The 16,655-nt window shown below is 35.3% G+C and overlaps 1 protein-coding gene across 4 annotated transcripts in view; it reads right to left on the bottom strand.

Moving 5' to 3' along the window:
• ANAPC10 (anaphase promoting complex subunit 10) overlaps nt 1-16,655 on the bottom strand; it is a 141,154-nt gene that overhangs the window by 41,577 nt on the left and 82,922 nt on the right. For 2 of the 4 annotated variants that reach the window (XR_008200815.1, XR_008200814.1), the window contains exon 5: nt 14,465-14,639. Coding sequence is in view for 2 of the 4 variants with exons in the window: in XM_052654792.1 (XP_052510752.1) it covers nt 14,409-14,639 (231 nt within the window). In the remaining 2 variants the exon portion in view is untranslated. Of the gene's footprint in view, nt 1-14,390; nt 14,640-16,655 lie in introns of those variants that run through there. The other 2 variants (XM_052654792.1, XM_052654791.1) reach the window with 1 other exon arrangement.

Raw genomic sequence — 16,655 nt, 5'->3', positions numbered from 1 at the left:
CATAGCTTTATTAAATCAGACAAAGCAGACTTTATGGCAAAAAAAAAAAGACTAGAGACAAAGAAGTACACTTTATAATACATGGTTTGATTGTTCAGAGAGAAATAATAATTCTAAGTGTCTATGTACTTAGTAACAGAGCCTCAAAATATATAAAGATAAAATTGACAGGATTACTAGAAAGAGTAGGCAAGTCCACAATCATGTGGAAGATTTTCATACAACTTTCTTATTAATCAATAGAATTAGCAGACAAAATAATCAGAATATATAATATTGGACAACACAATTAATAAACCTGACCAAATATATATATATATGGAACATATATGATATATATGGAGCACTATATATATATATATATATATATATAATTTGTATGAAACATGAATAAAAATTTGAGCACATGCTGGGCTATTAAAGCAAGTTTCACCAAACTTCAAAAAATGTTTTCCTTTCACAGAGTGACTGTGCTAGAAATGAATGATAAAAGAATATTTTGAAAATTACCATATATTTGGACAGAAAATTAAGCAACGTACTTCTAAATACATGATGGGTCAAAGAGAAAGCTTTTTACAAATGTTAGAAAATATTCTAACTGAAGATAAGGGATATGTATTAAAACATATTAAACCAACCGGAACTGTGCAAGTCCAAAGAAAATAGAAGAAAATAATAAAAAGCAGAAATTAATAAAACAGAAAATAATAAAAAGCAGAAATTAATAAAATAGAACAAATATACATAATAGAGAGGATAAAACTAAAATTTAAGTCTTAGAAAAGACTAACAGAACTGATAAGTTTCTACTGAGGCTGACAAGAAGAAAATTGAGATGCCACAAATGACAAAGTCAGGAATGATGAGGGATCTACCACCACAGATCCTGCAGACATTCTAAATATCATAAAATGACACTATGAATAACTTAGCCCAATAAATTTGAAAATATAGATAAAAGGATAAATTCCCAATAAAATACAAATTAGCAAAACTTACACAAAAAGAAGTACAAAAATCTGAATAGTTCTCCATCTATTTAAAATTAAAAATCAAACCTATAATTATGCCTTCACAGTGAATTTTATAAAGCATTTAAGAAATCATTAGTCTTACACAAACTCTTCCAAAAAACAGAAAAATTTAAAAACTTTCCAATTTTTTTTATGAAACCAAAAACATGACAAGGACAGTACAAAGAAAGGAATATCACAGGTCAACTCACTCATGATGAAAAAGTCTTAAACTAATTTTCAGCAAACCCAGTGATTCACATGTAGGATTTATTCCAAGAAAGATGATTAATTTAACATTCAAAAATCATCCAATATAATTCAACATACTATAAAATAGAGGAAAAAAATCTCAAGGTTATTTCAATAGGTGCAAGGAAAGCATCTTATACATTCAATATTCATTCATGACTTAAAAATAAAAGAATTATTAAACTAGAAATACAAGGGACTAACATTGATTTTATCAATATTAAGTATTTCTAAAAAAAAAAAAAAACCTAAGCAAACATACGAAACAGAGAAATCTTGAAAGCTTTGCCATTGGGACTGGAAACAAGATAAGAATGACTGCTCTCAATGTTTTCAATTTAATATCTCAGACTTCAATACACCACAGGAGGATGTAGCTAGTATAAATAGGAAATAAAATAAGTAAAAGTATAAGAAAAAGAAAAGAAATAAAATAGCCATCATTTAGAAATGTAAAAAGAATCTACAGAAAATTCTAATTAGAGGTAAGTAACAAATTTGGTAGATATAAAGTGAAAATAAAAAATTAATTTTACTATTTACCAAAATAAAATTTTTAAAAGTATCATCCATAATATCAAAAATATCAAATTCTTAGAAGTAAATCTACAAAACATGTACAAGATGTCTCCCTAAAAATGTATAAAACATCATCGAAAGAAATTAAAGACTCAAATAGATGGGAGTTTTTAGTGACTTAGAAGACAATATTGTAAAAGCATGTTGTTGCTGTTGTTCAGTCACTAAGTCATGTCTGACTCTTCATGATCCCATGAAGTGCAGCATAAATTATCAAACTGATCTATAGATTCATAGCAATCCCAAGAAAAATTCTATCCAGTTTGTGTTTGTGTCCACACATGCACGCATGTACCCTGATATGGTGAATTCAAAATGTATATAATAATAATAATGAAAAATGTCAAGAATACTTGAGAGAGTGTTAAGAAGGAACAGACTGCACTTGATATACCTATACCCGATATCAAACTGTGTTACAAATCAACAGTAATAAGACAAAATGTTTTTGGTACAAGAGACAAATTGTATTGTGTACGGAACGCAAAAACATACCATATACATATAGACACTTGATTTGAAATAAAGGTGACATTGTACAGCAACAGGAAATTATGGTCTTCAGTGAATGGTGCTGGGTCAATATATATGAAAAAAAATTGAAATTTAACTCTTATCATCTAAGATGGATTGCACACTTAAGTCTGCACAACAAAGCAAATAAAGCTTTTAGAAGATAATATAAGAAAATATCTGTACAATTCTCAGGTTGGAAAAGCCTTCTTACTGCACAAAAATCACTAACCGTCATGGAAAAGATTAATAAATTGGTTTATATTAAAAGTAAGAATTTCTGTTCATTAAGAGATCCCATCTTTAAGAGAATGAAAAAGGCAAACCACAGAGTAGAGGACGGTTGCAACACTGATAACTGTCAAAGCATTTACAACCAGAATATGTGAAGCACTTCTATAAATCAACAAGGAAAACAAGATAGAATTTGTAAATGAACTAAAGACTAGAACACTTCACAAAAGACATTATCCAAATTGACAACATATGAAAAGTGGCTTGATCTCATTAACTACTACGAACAGAAAATTAAAACTACAATAAGACAACACTACATTCATCAAAGTGGCTAAAATTTAAAAGACCAACAATACTACACTGGTGAGTATATGGAGAAGCAGGGACTCATGGCCTGCTGTTGCATGTGAATGATTACATGCACTTTGGAAAATGATGAAGCATTATCTGTAAACAATGAGCATACATGTACCCTTTGTGTGAGGTATACAGCTCTTATATACATACGTAACAGGAATACACATGTGATAAGAGTCAAAAGACAAGTAGTAGAATTTCATAACAGCATTATTTGTAATAGCTTCAAAAAGGAAAACACAATAACAAACATCAGTAGAATGAGTAAACAAATTATAGTAGATTCCTACAAGAGGGGCTTCCTTAGTAGCTCAGCTGTAAAGAATCTGCCAGTGTAGATTTGGGCTTGATCCCTGGGTCGGGAAGACCCCCTGGAAAAGGAAATGGCAACCCATTCCAGTATTCTTGCCTGGGAAATCCTATGGAAAGAGAGGCCTAGCAAGCTACAGTCCATGGGGTCACAAAGCAGTTGGATACAACTTAGAGACTAAACAAAAACAATATTTCTACAATAGAATATTAGATATGTAGTGGTAAAAATGAACAGACTACAGCTATAAGATACAGTAATACGAATATATATTACAAAAATCATGCTGAGTAAAAGGAAAATATACTGCACATTGTATATACTAATAGAAAATATACTGCACAAAAGAACATATACTGCACATTGTATATACTAATACATATGGATATTAGTATAATATCCACAAAAGAAAATATACACAAAAGAAAATATACTGCACATTGTATATACTAATACATATGGATATTACATTAGGGGTAGAGGTCAATCTTAGAGGGAAGGAAGGGAACAGTGGTTGAGATGGCACATGAAGAGGGCTTCCAAGGAGGTATTTTAGCCTTTGGCATGGACATGGGTGTCCACTTTGACCTAATTCATTGAGCTAGTGTTTGGTGCATTTCACTGTATATACATTATGCTACACACACACACACACACCTAAAAAGAGAAAAAGCTGATAAAATCTTTAGCCAAAGATTACACAGATAGGGTTTAGGTGCTCATATAATTCCTACATTACTGAGTTACTTCCTTTTAGCTTGCAAATAATAGAAAACTTCACACACATTAAAAGTTTCTTGTATTCACTAGCTATACAAAGCGGAGAAGGCAATGGCACCCCACTCCAGTACTCTTGCCTGGAAAATCCCATGGACGGAGGAGCCTGGTAGGCTGCAGTCCCTGGGGTCGCTAAGAGTCAGACACAACTGAGCGACTTCACTTTCACTTTTCACTTTCATGCATTGGAGAAGGAAATGGCAACCCACTCCAGTGTTCTTGCCTGGAGAATCCCAGGGACAGAGGAGCCTAGTAGGCGGCCATCTATGGGGTCGCACAGAGCCAGACACGACTGAAGCAACTTTGCAGCAGCAGCAGCTATACAAAGAGCATATGCAAAATTGTTTCTATTATTTAAATCAAGAAACTGTGCTTACACTATACCATTCTTCATATCACTAGTATATTTCATGATATAAATCTTAAAAGATACTTCATATCTTTAAAAGGGATTATAGCATGAATGGGTTTCTCTGGTAGCTCAGGCAGTAAAGAATCTGCCTGCAATGCAGGAGATCCAGGTTTGATCCCTGGGTCAGGAAGATCCCCTGGAGAAGGGGACAGCAACCCACTCTAGTATTCCTGCCTGGAGAATTACATGGACAGAGGAGCCTGGTGGGCTACAGTCCATGGGGTTGCAAAGAGTCAGACACGACTGAGTGATTAACACACACACAGTATGAATAATACTGCTTCAAAGACTTCTTCATTTCTAAAAGAAGTCTTTATTTTTGAATCTAAAAGTAATTAGATGTAAGACAAGCACAAATTGGACCCAAAGGACTCAAGTTGTATTTCTACTAAATGATGACTTTGTTTAAACACATAACATATCCAAAAACTCAAATATTTTTATAATGGCCATTTGAGAGCCTTATTTGGAGCTGTGTATAATTTCTGATAGTTTTGCTTTTAAGTGGATTTTTCTAAGAATTCTCTTTATTATCTAAATCTCTGGAAGGAAAGGAGAGAACCTGGAACAATGAATCCAAATTGAGTGGACATTCCTGTGGTTCCACAAGAATCATCCACTGAGCAATTCCCTTTGGAAAAGCACAAATTTCCACCCAACTGTTCATCCCAGGAAAACTTCTGATAGTCTTTTTCAAGGTCCAATCTTAATTAAGACAAGTGTTAAATAAATCTTTTGATTTACATAAAATTAGTTTAAAAAACAGTTTAGTTCCATAGTCTCCTTCACAACTTACAATGGTGGTAGGTGTTAGGCTACCATATTGCATCTTTTCTCTTCCAAAGTTTTAATAAAAATATAGCATTTGGAAATGACGTGAAGAAAAGGGAACCGTCTTGTTCTGTTGGTGGGAATGTAAATTGAAACAGTTACTATGAAGAAGAGTATGGCAATTCCTTAAAAAACTAGGAATAAGACTACCATATGACCAAATAATGCCAGTACTGGGCATATACGCTGAGAAAAACATAATTGAAAGAGTTGTATGTACCTCAGTGTTCACTGCAGCACTTTTTACAATAGCTAGGACATGGAAGCGGAGAAGGCAATGGCACCCCACTCCAGCACTCTTGCCTGGAAAATCCCATGGGTGGAGGAGCCTGGTAGGCTGCAGTCCATGGGGTCTCTAGGAGTCAGACACAACTGAGCGACTTCACTTTCACTTTTCATTTTCATGCATTGGAGAAGGAAATGGCAACCCACTTGTGTTCTTGCCTGGAGAATCCCAGGGATGGGGGAATCTGGTGGGCTGCCGTCTCTGGGGTTGCACAGAGTCGGCCACGACTGAAGCGACTTAGCAGCAGCAGCAGTAGCAGGACATGGAAGATGCTTCATCCATTGACAGACGAACAGATACAGAAATTGTGGTACATATACACAATGGAGTATTACTCAGCTATAAAACAGAATGTAATTTGAGTCAGTCCTAACGAGGGAGATGAACCTAGAGCTACTGTAGAGTGAGAAAGTAGAAGACAAATACTGCATACTAAAGCATGTGTATGAAATCTAGAAAGACAAAACTGACGAACCTATTGTTGCAGGGCAGCAGTGGAGATGCAGACACAGGGAACAGACTTGTGGGCACAGTGGGGGGAAGGGGAGGGTGGGATGAGCGGAGAGCAGCATGGAAACATGTGTGTTACTATATGCAGAACAGACAGCCAGCAGGAATTTGCTGTGTGACACAGGGAGCTCAACCTAGTGCTCTGGAATGAGGTGGGAGACAGGAGGCAAGTTCAAGAGGGAGGAGACAGATGCATACCTGTGACTGGTTCATGTTGATGTACGGCAGAAACCAGCACAATATTTTTAAAGCAATTATCCACCAATACATTTTTCAAAAAATAATATAGCATTAAATGTAATAGGAATGTAAGGGTATAAAACTAGTTACTCATACCTAACAGGGTAAGATTAAACTTTCACTCCATTCTCCCCTACCTTTCTTTCATCCTAAATTAACACGTTACTAAAATTAAAAACCCTGCTTACTGTAATCTGAATATAATCTCCTCATTCCTCCACAAATGCATAGTTTTCCATGCCTAAAATGCCCTCTCATTTCTCTCTACTTAAAACTGCATGCTGTTCTGGAACCAGAGTGTAAATTTAGAAACACTTCCTCCCTATTCCTGATGACTCCCAACTAAAAGGAAAATTGGTTCCTTTACTCTGAGCCACTCTCCACCCCAATACTCCATCCCTGAGGAGGCAAACATTTGATTTGTAAATATAGGAAAAATAAAATTCCATCCTCCTTCTAGGGAGCCTCCTGACTCATTCTGTGCAGCCAGTTATGACCTTGATCTTAACGATCCATTATTAGAAAAGCCCCAATTAGCTAAGACTTAAAAACACATCCATGAATCTGTGGTCTGTCAAGAAAGAAGGTGATACTCTGACCTTTACCTTCACTATTTCTCAACGTGTACATGAGCTGACAAGAAGGCCTCTTTAGATACCCTATGTGCATGAATTTCTCTTTCATAAGAACCTTACTGACTACCTGGGCATTGGTGATATTTATCCCTATTAAAGATACTTATCTGTTTAACTCAATACTACCTTCCTTTAAGTATGCATAAGTGTCTGTTCCTAGCTGTCATCAGCTAATTATAAATTCTTTCTAAGTAGGAAATATGTTTTCTACTTACTTATATTCTACACAGGATATAAGGAATATAATTGTACATGTTGTTTGAAAAAAGATAATTTTTCTCTTGGAAACTATATGCAGTACAATTGACCACAGCATTGTAGAGTCAACATCTTTTTTACTTAATAGGGATAAGTAATCAAGTATTCTTAATAACAAAAAAATGACAGTCGATTATTTCCATCTAAATAAATCTTTATAAAATGTGTTGCATGCTTGCCAACCTTAGTAAATGTTATATGTCAAACTGTATTTCTCTCTCTTCATTGGCACAGTGTTACTAAAATGATCAGCTTTGTTATTAGAGATAGTCTAGGATAGTGACTATTATTCAATTGATTAAAACAGAGAAAATGTACCCAAATGACATAAGAATACAACATTTCTGTTAAAAAATTGGTCTTTATCATGAAATTCCAAAGGGCCAAGAACAAACAGAAGTGGCTAAAAGCAGCTAAGGAATTCAGAACTAGAATCAGCAGTAAGAGTGGGTCTAGGAGACTGGCTTAGAACTAGTTAGACAGGGTAAGAGAACACTGAAGCTTCCTGTTTAGTGTGATACTCATTTCCTACCAATGGGAATGCACATGTGTATTAAAGTACAGGGCTGTGAGCATCTATTCCAGTTTGCAAGATTAGAAAGTTTTATCTGGTACCTTTTCTTTTTCTGGTAAGACTGAATTGACCTAGAAAGATGTGAATGAGGTGAAACTGAAAGTGATAATTCATGTGGAGAAAGAATCTTCAGGGTTTACAGTTACTGAGTATAGAAAGATGAAGGAGAAGATTCAAAAGTACAACCAAATACCAGCCTAGCAGTTGAAGATTTCAACAAAGAAATGAATTTTGTTCCAAATAGCCCAGATGATGGGCAAAAAATGAAAGAAGACTTCTGAAGAATAAGTTCCTTGCATCTCTTATCAGTTACTGAATGTTACCTTAAGAAATAAAGTTTTAAAATAAACATTAAAATCCCTTTCCTTTGTCTTGATAGACACCTGAGTGTGTTATAACTTAACAGCTGTTATAACTTAACGGCTTGTAATCATTCTTCTCTTGACTAAGCCTACAGTCTATTTCGTTTTGTCTTCACATCCATTCAATCTGTGATTTTCATGAATTTTAACAGCTGAAAAACAAACAGCTGGCTGAACGCTCTACTTCAGTCTTTTGAATACTTTGCTTCTTGGTAAGCGATCAGCATTTTGATACTGCTGTAGTAATAACAGGAAATGATCTGTTAAAATCTGGATCTCCAGCTATAGATGAATGCCAGGGTAAAGAGGAGAGCCAGTCTCAGAATAAAGTCTATAAAAATAGTTGGGGGAGTTACTTCTAGGACCACAGGGAGAGAATCGTAATTTGCTCTCAACATTGGAAAAGTAAATGCCCAGTGGAAAAACATCTTATGACGATCACTGAACTCCATCAGTGGAAAGTTTACGGCCACAAGTGCAATAATTAAAACAACTGAGATGGTAAATACTAGAGCTTCAGTGATACATGATGTGAAGTATCATTTCCTGAAATACTAATTCACTCAGAAAAAGATTTCTAAGCAGGTAGACTACCTTTAAATTGGTGTAGTTTTGCTTATGTTGGCAAAATAGTCAATCGGTTCTATTTACCAGAAAGGACAAGGGAAAATAAACAACCATCGTAGGATCAGCCATAGAAAAAAGGGAGAGTAACTTACACATAAAACGAAAATACAGACTGGTTAATATTACTAAAAAATGATTCCAACTTTTCATATAATATTGCCATGGATTATAGACATTTTCTTGAATTTATAGTGGGGGGGAGTCCTAATTAATTAGCCTTCGGATATGTCCTGTTAATAGAATAAGTCATTATCATGGATAATTAATAAAGTAATCCCTGAGGCTTTTGTTGTTGTTGTCTTCTCTCTAATGCTTTCTAGACACCACTGCACAGAGGCAGGCTCAACTAAATGGCAGATCATGAAGCACAGAGAGCCTCCTTGTAGATGGCTGGTAAACAGCCTTGTACAGCGAACATTTCCAAACACCATACCCCAGGGAGTCACAGCAGAAGTGAGGAAAGCCAAAACAACGTGGGCAAAAGAAGGTAATCTTGGTTTAAAAGATCCACAAAGCAAAAGTGTCTCCAAATAACCACAACTGCAAAGTATTATTTTCCCTAATGCTTTACCATATTCTGCAACTCATCATTTTAAAAAGTAATTGATAAAACAAGCTAATAACCAAGAAGTCAATTAAAAATGACATATAAGACGACATTAAGAATTTAAAGCAAAATTTTCTAACACTAGAAACACGTCAAATATCTGTATCTGAGTCAAAACTTTATACTCATAAAAATTTGTAACTAGTAGTCATAAAAACAAAAAGAACAGAGCCATGGAGCCAAAAATTACTTTTCAAGACTGGCCTGTGTTTTAATCTTTGGAAGCTTTCAAACGTACGAAACATCACTGGATTCCTTACATACACATCATCTGTTTCAAATTAATCATTGTTATTCATGTAAAAACGACGATAGCTTGGATTTGAGAATAAGCTTGGAAAGTGAGGAAGCTGGCTGATGTTACAAACAGTCTTTCTTTCCGGAATTCCACCTCCTCCACAGTGCCTTCTCTAACTTTACAGCTTTACCTCTAACTTCTGAACAGGACGTCAACTCTCTTTTCTACAGAGTGATCTTACCGCTCTAAATTCTGACCTGGTTATCAGAGACCTATTATTTCCCTCAGTAGACTAAAAGCAACTGGAAAGCAAAGTCTGCATCAGATTTACTTCGGTTTTATTATTACATCTAATTCAACACTCAATATACGTTAGTGTTTTCATAAGTTGGGTGTTTACTACTCTTCAATGAACTGTTGTATTTTATAATTCCACAGTTTTATGGAGTGTTTCTTGTGACAATATTTCCTCAGGTGATAAACTGATTTAAAGTGTCCAATACTTTGATTACATGTGAAATGAAAACATTTAAATCTCACAACTGCACAGTTTTATTAATACTCAAAAATGTATACTGACTACAGATGGACCCATGAATTTGCTGTCACTGTTTTAACTGTTAAAATGGATTTTCAATGCTAGTTTTATATTCTCAGATTTTATACAGTAAGAAATATAACTACATTGAGTTTAGCATTTTGGGTGATTCCTATGTGAAACAGGTAGAATAAGCTATTTTTTTTAAAGTAAGCTTTATTAAGGCATTTTAAACGTGTAACTTGGCAAATTTTGGTGTATGTACATAGCTGTGAAACCAGTACCACAGTCAAGATAATGAACATTTCTGTCATCCACTCAAGTAATTCATTCCTCTGACTTCTCTCTATACCCCATCCAAGAACCACTGATATGCTTTCTATCACTTGATGAGTATGTGCTGCTGCTGCTGCTGCTAAGTCACTTCAGTCGTGTCTGACTCTGTGTGACCCATAGGCGGCAGCCCACCAGACTCCCCAGTCCCTGGGATTCTCCAGGCCAAGAACACTGGAGTGGGTTGCCATTTCCTTCAATGCATGAAAGTGAAAAGTGAAAGTGAAGTCGCTCAGTCGTGTCTGACTCTGTGTGACCCATAGGCGGCAGCCCACCAGGCTCCTCCATCCATGGGATTCTCTAGGCAAGAGTACTGGAGTGGGGTGCCATTGTCTTCTCCAGAGTATGTGCTAGAATTAAAAAAAAATGGAATCATACAGACTATAGTCATTTTAGTGGCTTCTTTCAGCATAATTATTTGGAAATTTATCCACGTTGTTGTGTATTAATTAACTTCATTTATTTGTATTACTGAGTAGTATTCTATTACATGGATTTACTACAATTTGTTTATACCTTCTCCTGTTGAACAACATATGCTTTGCTTCCAATTTTTAGGTACTACAAATAAAACTGCTATGAACACTCATGTGCAAGTCTTTGTATAGACATACACTTTCTTTTTTCTTTGGTAAATACCTGTAAGAGGAATGATTGGTCGTATAGTATGTATCTGTTAAACTTAAAAAAAAAATTACCAAATTCCTTATCAACGTGTTTATATATCAATTACATCCTTATCAGCAATCTGACATGAGGTCCAGTTCCTCCATATCTTTGCTAACACTTGCAATTGTCTTTTTAATCACAGACATTCTAGTGGCTATGAAATGGTATCTCATTAAGATTTCAATTTGCATTTCACTAACATCCAATGAAGCTGAACATCTTTTCATATGCTTATTTTCCAATCATATGTCTTCTTTGGTGAAATGTTGGCTTAATCTTTTGTTCACTTTAACTGGATTTTTTTCTTCCTATTCAGTTATAAGAGTTCTTTATATATTCTAGATACAAATCTTTTATTGGATATATAATTTACACTTTCAAAAGAGAAATAAAACTGCTTCAGGTAATTATGCATTGTTATCCTTAAAATAAGGGGAACCATTACCTCCATAATCCTCCACTACCAAGTTATCCTATGCCTAATGATGTAGTCAGCCAGCTGGCTTATGGAAAACAGGGAAAGGGAACAGAAGCAGAAAACATACTGATTTTCCCAATAATTTCCTTCAGTTCAGTTCAGTCGCTCAGTTGTGTCCGACTCTTTGCGACCCCATGAATCGCAGCACGCCAGGCCTCCCTGTCCATCACCAACTCCTGGAGTTCACCCAAACTCAAGCCCATCAAGTCAGTGATGCCATCCCGCCATTTCATCCTCTGTCGTCCCCTTCTCCTCCTGCCCCCAGTCCCTCCCAGCATCATAGTCTTTTCCAATGAGTCAACTCTTCGCATGAGGTGGCCAAAGTACTGGAGTTTCAGCCTCAGCATCAGTCCTTCCAATGAAAACCCAGGACTGATCTCCTTTAGAATGCACTGGTTGGATCTCCTTGCAGTCCAAGGGACTCTCAAGAGTCTTCATCAACACCACAGTTCAAAAGCATCAATTCTTTGGCACTCAGCTTTCTTCACAGTCCAACTCTCACATCCATACATGACCACAGGAAAAACCATAACCTTGACTACATGGACCTTTGTTGGCAAAGTAATGTCTCTGCTTTTGAATATGCTATCTAGGTTGGTCATAACTTTCCTTACAAGGAGTCAGCGTCTTTTAATTTCATGGCTGCAATCACCATCTGCAGTGATTTTGGAGCCCCCAAAATAAAGTCTGACACTGTTTCCACTGTTTCCCCATCTATTTCCCATGAAGTGATGGGACCAGATGCCATGATCTTCGTTTTCTGAATGTTGAGCTTTAAGCCAACTTTTTCACTCTCCACTTTCACTTTCATCAAGAGGCTTTTTAGTTCCTCTTCACTTTCTGCCATAAGGGTGGTGTCATTTGCATATCCGAGGTTATTGATATTTCTCCCGGCAATGTTAATCCCTACTACTTTTAGGAGTTTCTTTACAACCTATTAGGATAGTAGGAAATAACAGACTGCATCTGATAAATTATAATTATTACTATTAAAACCTCCTGTACCTTTTATTAGATTTCTCTATATCTTAGATGAAGACCTTGTGTTTACATGAACGTTTTCCTTATCAGACTAACACAGAACATCTAATACAGTGCCAACTATATATTACTCTTCTTACTTCCTTGATTTGCTCCTGTTTTAAAACTCCTATCCATGTTTTTCTTCAGCTCTCTCTTCTTTCCCTCCCAGTACCCCACATCTGTATTCGGGATTAATTTGCTGATCTCAAATGAGTTTTGGTTACAGACTTCTTGCTGACCATATAGTCACCTACCATGCTTCTTACTCTAAGGAGAAAATGAAAATAACAAACTCTTTGTGGAACTCAGAAAAAGAGCTGAGATTCTGCTGAGTGAAAAATATGAAACCTTCACTTTTTATAGCATCCACATAAATCAGTGGCCACAATAAATCAAATCTGCCACAATAAAATCAAACATAATTATTTTTTAAACTTTGCTAACTTAAGACTTCAGTCTACCCAGTAATGCAAGAACCTCTGAGGAATCTTTCCCAAATAAGGGCCAATAAGGGGCGGGAATTCCCTGGTGGTCTAGTGGTTAGGACTCCATGCTTTCACTGCCAAGGGTCCGGGTTTGAGCCCTGACTGGGGAACTAAGAGCTCACAAGCATGTAGCACAGCCACAAAAAGAAAAAAAATGAGCCAATATAGGGAAGTTCTGTCTCCCCCAAAGTAAGAGATATGGGGCAGCAAGTAGCGTTGGGGAAGACATACAGAATCAAATGGATTCATGTTAAACCATGGAAAGAAAACTCATTTAAGCACCTTTAAAATATTTTTATATGTAAAGAATAATTTCATATATTTTAAAAAATTTTGTGAGCTACATTATCCCTTAGGGAATGGGACTTCAGTGTCAGACACAAATTTGAAATTAACTATCCTATAAGCACCATCAGAACTAGGATAAACAGTAGATTATAGTAGCAATCTGACACAATATTAGGATATAGACAACTCGGGTTAAAAATATTTCATGAAAGTACAACAATTATGATACAATTAATAACACTCCCCAAATCAGAGTGGCTCTCATCAGACACTGAATGCTAAGCTGATTTTGACAGGTTTCTAAAAGGCCTAGTATTGGGACTTCTCTGGTGGTCCAGGGGTTAAGAATCTGCCTTGCAATGCAGAGGCTCACAGGTTCGATCCCTGGCTGGGGAACTAAGATCCCACATGCTGTGGAACAACTAAACCCATGTCACAACTAGAGTCCGTGTGCCACAAAGGAAGATCCTGTGTGCTGCAACTAAGACTCGAACCAACCAAATAAACAAATTAAAAAAAATTTTTTAAGGCCTAGCATTAATATAAGACATTCCTCTGGATAGAAAAAACTAATAATAATTTTGACTTATTAAAGATAATACCTATTGATAAAACATAGTTTTTTTTTCCCAAACATGCAATACATTATTATTCTAATGCATGATCACTATATAAAATAATTACCTAGTTAGTAAAAATACTTGTGTATATCTTAAAATTTTTCAGTTCAATTGGTTTTCTTTTGGTATAAGGAAAATTAAATCATTGGTTCATTTTTAATAATTATAAAATATGTGAGCCTTATTATATGTTCAAGAAAATAAAGATATTATGACCCAAAATGTATTTATTAAAGTTACAATAAAATACTTTTCAATGTATACCAAATTGCAAAATAATTAATTTATTTTTCAATAAAGATAACCAGATTTAATATGTACTGATAAGATGTTTAATGACTTTTGTTCTAAGGTCACCTTATTGAGCGATACATCATGAAATCAATAGTTGTACATCTAGGAAATTTACCAATGGAGCTCTCTTCCACTGGTGTGTATATTTTAATCTGTCTCATGTGGGTATCTCTTCCATTTTGGTGATTGGCTAGAACAGCAATCTGTATCATGAAAGTGCGAGTTGGCTTCTTGTGATTATCAGTTAAGGGAACGTGAATCCAGCCACTTGGTTCCACCAATTCAAGTTGCTGCCAAGAAAAGAAGAGTCAGATTATGTTTTCACCCAACAAACATAATTTATTACAACAAATGCATTCTAAAGTTGACTTATAATTAACATTTTTCTCACTGAGAACATGACAATATAATAAACTATCAGTTATTTGGCACTTCTGGCATGGTCCACGGTTTTACAGTTGTTATGCACCTATATGTACCATCTTAGAAGACAAAATAAAAATAGAATTATTTGCAATTCAGTATTTAATGAAACTTGTATAACATACAAGTTTAGATTTAGACATGTATAGATGTATAGGGCCAATGGAAAATCATACTGATACAAGTAAGAAAAGACTCATTATGCTTCTGGTATATTTTATTTTAAGAACCATGCCTAATATATCCAAACTCACCTAACAATAAATCAGATTCTATATAAACTACAAGAATATCAAAAGAAAATTAGTCATTGCATAAGCATCAGACAAAGCTTTTTTTCTTGGAAAACAGTAAGTCATTTATCTAGTATGAATGACAACCTAAACCTAAAATCTAGATTTTTAAAATGTTTTTCCAGATAAACTTAAAAAATTTTTCATTTTATTTTAACCAAGAGTCTAAACTATCCTTCCTTAACAAGAGGAAAAAAATCATAATTCAAAAAATTAACCTAAATTTTAAAAAGTTTTCCTAAATTTATGAAATAGTTTTTATAAGATAAACACTGATTTTTAAATTATCTTAGTTATTGAATGGGCTTCCCTGTGGCTCAGCAGGTAAAGAATCTCCCTGCAATGTGGGAGACCTGGGTTCGATCCCTGGGTTGAATACACATGAAAGATACGCATTACAGATAATACATGATATTATTACAGATAGTACTTATTAATCCATCCCAATAGCAATGAATATCAAAGAAACTCAATCCAGATTCCATGAGTTACTCTAGAAAAACTATTAAGTGAACACCACTGTCCCTTTTTTCCTTCTCTCCCTTCTTTTCTTTCTTCTCTGTTTCTTTCTTTCGTCTTTCATTTTTTATGAAGGAGGGTGAGCAGACAAAAGGAGAGCTGGGCAAGAGACAGAGAATTGGCATCTTAAAAAAGGTAGTCATTTTTAAGATGGAATAACTTCTTTCTTTTAATTTTAAAATATAAGAATAAATGAATCCCTACCCTTCATGGTATTTTCAGTCAGTCACTTTCTATAAACTTCCATTAGCAGTAATTTAAAATAGCTGAGTCAGAAATAAGATATACCTGGTTTCTATGACTAACCTTTTAATCACTCAGGCAGTAAATATTGTATACTTATGATAAAAGTACAGTTAAGCACAAAAAACATAACTAAGGCCTTATTTCACATCTTTCAATAAAGCTTTAGAGGCAGACAAAAACAAACAGCCTTTCTGGTTTCATTCAGTTTTTCACAAATAAAGTAAAGGGACTGGACAAGTTTTCATCCAATGCCCCTTTTAGCTCTGACATCCGATGATTCTAAATAAAAGGCAAAAGATGTGGTAGGAAGAATAATGGGTCCCTAGGGATGTCCATGCCCTTCCCCAACTTCCCTTAATATGTTAACTGCCACGGCAAAATGACTTTGCAGATGTGATTACGTTACAGACCTGGGGATGGGAAGATTGCCCTGGATGACCTGGGTAGGTGAACGTAATCGCAGGGTCATTATAAGAGGAAGGCCAAGACAGACTGAAAAGGAGATGTGGTGATGGAAGCAAAGACTGAGTAAGGCAACCACAAGCCAAGGAATGTGGGCAGCCTCTAAAGGATGGAACAGGCAATGAACAGCTCTCCCTTGCAATCTCCAGAAAAGAACCCACCTTGCTGACACCTGATTTTAATCCATTAGGTCCATTCTGCACTTCCTTTTTTTTTTTTTTAATTATTATAACTAGGCTCACAACTTTATTAATCAAAATAGGAACCGTTACAATCAACACATTTTTGCCAATGAGAAATAAGTTTGCTTATTCCTATACAAAGAAAAAAAAATCATGCTTTGGGATTTGACAAACTCTTGGA

This window comes from Budorcas taxicolor, chromosome 17 (assembly GCF_023091745.1).
Source record: "Budorcas taxicolor isolate Tak-1 chromosome 17, Takin1.1, whole genome shotgun sequence".
NCBI lineage: Eukaryota > Metazoa > Chordata > Mammalia > Artiodactyla > Bovidae > Budorcas > Budorcas taxicolor.
Note: the sequence above shows the minus strand (reverse complement) of the source record. Positions and strands in the feature narration are given on the sequence as shown.